Source organism: Urocitellus parryii, chromosome 3 (assembly GCF_045843805.1).
Source record: "Urocitellus parryii isolate mUroPar1 chromosome 3, mUroPar1.hap1, whole genome shotgun sequence".
NCBI classification, from domain to species: Eukaryota; Metazoa; Chordata; class Mammalia; order Rodentia; family Sciuridae; genus Urocitellus; species Urocitellus parryii.
The window spans coordinates 101,739,180-101,745,029 of NC_135533.1; the positions used below are offsets into that span (position 1 = coordinate 101,739,180).

At 46.8% G+C, this 5,850-nt stretch overlaps 1 protein-coding gene across 3 annotated transcripts; it reads left to right on the forward strand.

Moving 5' to 3' along the window:
* Positions 1-1,086: 1,086 nt before the first annotated feature.
* Igfbp1 (insulin like growth factor binding protein 1) lies at positions 1,087-5,850 on the forward strand. Of its 3 annotated transcripts, XM_026399511.2 has the most exons (5): positions 1,087-1,564; positions 3,041-3,225; positions 4,241-4,369; positions 5,241-5,278; positions 5,639-5,850. In XM_026399511.2, exons 1-5 carry the CDS (start codon positions 1,192-1,194, stop codon positions 5,709-5,711), a joined length of 798 nt encoding a protein of 265 aa, XP_026255296.1. In that variant the 5' UTR covers positions 1,087-1,191; the 3' UTR covers positions 5,712-5,850. The 3 variants fall into 3 exon arrangements, with proteins under 3 accessions (XP_026255296.1, XP_026255294.1, XP_026255295.1); XM_026399509.2 differs by lacking the exon at positions 5,639-5,850 and having other exon boundaries at positions 5,241-5,474; XM_026399510.2 differs by lacking the exon at positions 5,639-5,850 and having other exon boundaries at positions 4,244-4,369; positions 5,241-5,474.

Consider the following 5,850-nt stretch of genomic DNA (forward strand, 5'->3'; position numbering starts at 1 on the left):
CCAGGGACTCCCCAGGCCTGAAATACCACTCCTAAAGAACCTGAAGGGAAGGGCAAACAGGGGCAGGGCCAGGGCTGGGGGCTGCTCTGGGCCTGTGACTAGACCAGCAAAGATGGGGACAGGCAGGTGAGGAAATGTGGGGCTGGAGGAAATGCTGCTCCTGGAGTCCCAGAGTCAGGGTTCCACACTTTCCTGATCATAGTTTTTTCCCTGAGAAGCCACGGACCAGGTGCCAGAGAGAGAGCCTGCAGCTCCTGGAGATGAGCTCACTTCTGATTTTCTTTAAAGGCATCTGACTTCTTTTCCTCCCTTGTGATCTAAGAGAATAACCAAGAAATAGGAATTTTTACCTAAGAAAAGATTTCATATTTGATATTAATAAATATTTGGCCTAAGCCATAATGTCAGAAGGAGTTTTGAGGTCCTGGCTCCATTGCCAGCACCTGGATTGTTCCTTAAGGCTTTGAGCATGTCTCTTTGGAGGTGAAGTTAACAAGGTCCTTCTCTTGGGGCTGAAGTGAGATTTGATGGGTTTGGCAGAAACCTCCCTGTAAACTGTGGGTTTCCCTGACTGCTAGGAGGAGTCTTCCTGCAGAACAAGGGGGGCACTTCTGGGCTTAGCCATAGAGAAACCACTCCGTACTCATGTTTCTTGAAGCTTACAGAGACCTGTTCTTCATGTGTCCAACCTTCCAACCCCAGGCCTTGGTTTCCCCATATGAATGCTCAGGCTTTCCCTGAGTCCAGTAGGAGAGCATTGGCTAACCAAGATGACTGTCTTTCAACAAAAACAAGTGCCATCCCCCATCTGATTGCATGCTTGTTGTTAGATATGGACTTTAGCTCCAGGCCTTAACCCCCATAACAACAGGACAAACATTGTCTGAAACCGGAACCGTTTACCCTTCTTCCACCCACGGTTTGCGCAGAAAGCAGGAGCAAAACAAACTTATTTTGAACACTGGGCTCCTAGCACGCCGCGCTGGCAATCATTAACTTTCTAGTCCAAGTGGAGTGAACAGCGCCCTTTATAAGGTGCGGGCTGCACCCAGCGAGCATCGTGCACTGCCCACTGCGACCCAGAATTGGACACCTATCAAGCCACTGCCAGCTGCCCAGAGAGCATTGACCACCGTGCCACTGCCACCTGCCCAGAGAGCATCGTTCACTGCCTGCTACCCTCACTTTGCTATGCCTGAGGTCCCAGCTGCCGGCCTCTGGCCGTTCCTGCTCCTGCTGGCTGTCCAGGTCAGCACGGTTGCCAGCTCGACCCAACCCTGGCACTGTGCGCCCTGCTCCGCAGAGAGGCTCGCGCTCTGCCCACCAGTGCCCTCCTCATGCCGGGAACTCTCTCGGCCTGCTGGCTGCGGCTGCTGCCCTATGTGTGCCCTGCCTTTAGGCGCTGCCTGCGGCGTGGCCACTGCACGCTGTGCCAGGGGACTCAGCTGCCGTGCACTGCCGGGAGAACCTCGGCCCCTGCACGCTCTCACCCGGGGTCAGGGCGCCTGCGTGCCTGAGCCTGCCACCCCCACCGCTAGTGGACTCTCCAGCATTGAAAAAGAAGGTAAGGGTACTATAGCCCCTGTCCTGGGATATTTTAGAGGCCGGAAGCCCGACAGGGACTTGTCCAAAGCCCACAGTGAGTGGGTCACAGATGGCTCAGGTGGAGTGCTTGAAGCTGGAGTCTGTAGTGGGGAAAGAGCTTCAGTCACTTAGTGGAGGCCCAATATTGTTGGATCCTGGGGGGAGGTGCCCCTGCAGAAAAAGGTCAAGGCCGAGGCCCAAGGGCGCACAGCTTAGTGGAGCATAGGGAAGAGAACCCACAGGAGGCACCCTGGCCCATTGAGCTCTTGAGATCAAGACAGTGGAGGCCATGAGACTGTGGGGACTTAGCCCTCCTCTCCCCTGCCTGTGACAGCCCCAGGGGCTGGTGCATTCATTTGGAAAGGTTTAGGATGGGACTCCCTCCAGCTGGCCCCTCCAGGAGGTGGTTGGAATGTCCTTTGTAATATATGTCCTGTGGATACAGTATGTGCTTCCCAGATGTTTACAGAACATAATGTGAAAATTTAACCTAAAAACTTCATTTCCATTCATTGCCATAGACAAACAGTGTTTGATGTGTATGTTGCCCCTAAGAACTTGACAATCAAGTTGCTTCCTGAATTTAAGCAGTGATTTGTTTGTAGTAGGAAGCTTAGGAAATGCCTCTTCCTCTACTCCAGCCCCATATCTCCCATCTGGGCTGGTTGCACTTCCTGTGTGGGTCTTGGAGTAGTCTCCAGGTTCCATAACTTAATAGGAATCTGTATGGGAGCACCAGACTATTCTGAGTAGGGAACACAGTTTTTTTCTGTCCTTGAGAGTAAAAGAAATGGAGCTGTCTCAACATTCCTCAAAGGAAATGGATTTCCCTTGGGCTAGGGGTGAGGTCCTTTGAGCTAATTCTCTCAGATTCTTTCCATGTGTCCTTGGACTCTATCTCCAAGGTGTCTAGTGACTTGCCTTTCTTTGGATGGGAGCAGAGAAGACCTTGGTTACAGAGAAGTCACTTAGTGAATAGGGCAGAGCCCCCTGGAAGACAAGAGACTACTGGTTTGGGTTAGGGGAGCTGCATTCTAGACCCTACCTCTCAATGAACTCTACCACCTGTTTATGGGATATCACATTTTATGGATGGAAATCTGAGGTTCTAAGACTCCTCACTAATGGGGGTCAGGAATCGAGCCCTAATCCTTGGCTTCTTCCGGGTGTTCCTGGCCTCAGCAAACTTACATGTTGCTCCTTCCCAGCCACTTTAGAACTAAAATCATGGGGCACCCTTAACACCCTCCAGAACTAGTTTCTTCTAGAATTGAACTGGGATTGCTGTTGGGTCATCCATGAGATGATCTCTTCCCAGAAACTATCTCCAAAAATCTGGGTTAACCTGACCATAGTTGCATCCTGGCCTGGTGGTTTTGAGGGAAGGGAGTGACTCTGGGGAGTCAAGGGCAGGTGTTTTCAGAGGGCTCATGAGTTTGATGCATTTCTTTTTCAGAAGCGAAGGCCTCCATGGTCCCCGAGAGAGTGCCTCCTGAGAGTGCAGAGATGACTGAAGAGCAGCTATTAGAGAGTTTCCACCTAATGGCCTCCTCCAGCGAGGACCAGCCCATTCTTTGGAATGCCATCAGTACCTACAAAAGCATGAGGGCCCGTGAGATGGCCGACATAAAAAAATGGAAGGTGAGGCCCTATGGTTAGATGCATTTGCTGCTAAGTACCTTTAGGCAGATTACTTCATGTCTCTGAGCTCATCCCTAAACAAGGGGTCAGAGTAGAAAATCACTAAAGAACATTGGGTTATACTTGGCTGAAGCTAAGCACAAGAACCTAACTATCCTGCCTCCTGTCGTATCTTTTTGTCCCCTTTAAAAATTATGGTAAAATATACATAAAATTTATCATTCTAGCGATTGTAAATACAAGCTTCTGTCTCATTAAGTACATATGGCAACCATCATCACTATCCCTCATCATCATCCATCTCCCAAACTGAAACTCGAAGCCCATTAAAAAATAACTTCCCATCACATTTTAATTCTACCACTCGAGGGCGACAGAGAACCAAAGTTGGAGTGACTTAATTTCATTCTGGAGTTGGGCGAGGCATAAAAGAAAGAAAATCACTACCACAGACATATGCATGTACAGAAGAGTGAAATACTGAATTATTTTTTGGATGCTTCAGAATTTCACCTGGAAATGATGACAAATGGAGGAAAGTTAATTCTTATCTCAGGATGCCTTGTTCCTCACTTGATTTGGATTATGTGAAATAACTTTGTAGATTGCACAGTTTTTCAAAATCTGAAAGTCTCTGCTGTTAAATTCTCTGTTTTCTCACTCTCATTTCTACCAAATGGTGGGTGCCAACAAGTGGCAGGAGGAGTACAGAAAGATTTTATGGTATTGGCTAGACTTTTGCCAGGGGATGTCTCTGTATAGGTGTTTAGAAAGCATTCAGTGAGGGAGGGAGTGATGTTCCCATCCTTTATCCTAAAAGCTCAAGTCAGAGACCAAACCCCTTGCACACGTGGGAAAAGAAGTCCTAGAGACTGCTGGTAATTTGGAACTGGGTCCTGGGACCTCATGGATAAATATTGGGGCTGCTCTGGCCCATACAAAACCCCAATTGGTTATCATTTAAGATGATAATTTACTTTTTCTGGTATTCATTCTAATCAAATTTTTCTTTTAGCAGCCTTGCCGACGAGAACTTTACAAAGTGCTGGAGAGATTAGCTAAGGCACAACAGAAGGCAGGAGAAGAAATTTACAAATTTTATCTGCCAAACTGCAACAAGAATGGATTTTATCACAGCAAACAGGTAGGTGGCCTTATTACTGGGTGTTCTCATAGGGATAACCACCGTTGCCCCACATCCATGGTAAAGAATGTTTAGTCCTACATGTATACCATCGCTGGTTTTATTAAGCTGGTTTCCTGTGGGTATCAGGAAAAGCTAGTTCCAAGGTAGTCTCATGAGCTTCTCAATATTCCAAAGCCAATGGAGGAAACCCTATGCTGGGCCAGCAGTCTGGAGCTGACCCTTGCTCAATCACTCAGCAAGCAAAGGAGACAGAGAGCTTCACAGGTTTCCTAACACTTGTGATATCGGTTCCTGGCCTATAATGCTAGAGAAACAAAACAAACTCAGTTTGGAAGAGAAAGTCTCTTTGGACATCTGTTACTTTTTCTCCCCCACAAGGGGAAACAACCTGTAAAATAAAGCACAATAACATATTTGTTACTTGTAAATAATAAATGTGACCAAACAAACCCAGACTTAATTTTGAGGAAGCTTTTAGGACTCAGAGAAGCACACATTCTGGAGGGTATTTTTTTTTAATGGGGGGGGGGAGAAACTTGAGGTCTAGGCGCTGCCTCATAACACACAGGGAACAGTGGTTCCAACATGGGATATGTTGCCTTGGGACTGGGCTCCTATGGCACTGGGACCATGAAGCAGACAGATGTCACAGTACTGTCTTTCACACATTTACTAAGTTCTTATCACATATGCTACTCAGCCATTGTCTCCATATGTGTTGAGAGTGAGGAGGGTGTTGGATTTGCCCTCTTGGCTGGTGGGTGGCTCTGTAATGCTCTGGCTGCGCTCAGGGAGGGGGCTGGCCAGAGCCACACCTTCCCTGTCCGCTCCTTGTCTGCTGCTCTTGACCTTGGTCTTGTCATTGCAGTGTGAGACATCGCTGGATGGAGAGGCAGGACTGTGCTGGTGTGTCTACCCTTGGAGTGGGAGGAGGATCCCGGGATCTCTGGAGATCAGAGGGGACCCCAACTGCCACCAGTATTTTAATGTGAAAAACTAAAAATAGATGCTGCATATGTTCTTTCACATGAAGTATTTAAGTATATAGCATATTTATACTCTAGGACATACACACATTTTTATATATGTGTATATGTATATATATATAAGGACTACTTTTTATACTCCACATATTCCTTGATATATAAAACCGGTTTATATTTATTCACTGTAAGTTTATTTTTTTCTACACAGTATCTTGTGCTATATTAATTTGTATATCATGAAACACTTCTCATCACCTTCTGTGTAAATACTATATTTCAGTTCTTCAAAAGCTCATGCTTCTGTTTATAAAGAGCATAGAGGGCTACTATCTAGAAGATGCAGAAGCAAATAGGAGGCAGTGGTCTTCCAAGTGGTTTAAAGGACAGTCAACCTGTATTTAAGAATGATTGACTTGGCACATCCCACGGATCCATGTCTGATGTAAATTTTCATGGAAAGTTGAAAAGTTAAAATGTTGAGTATGTAATCAA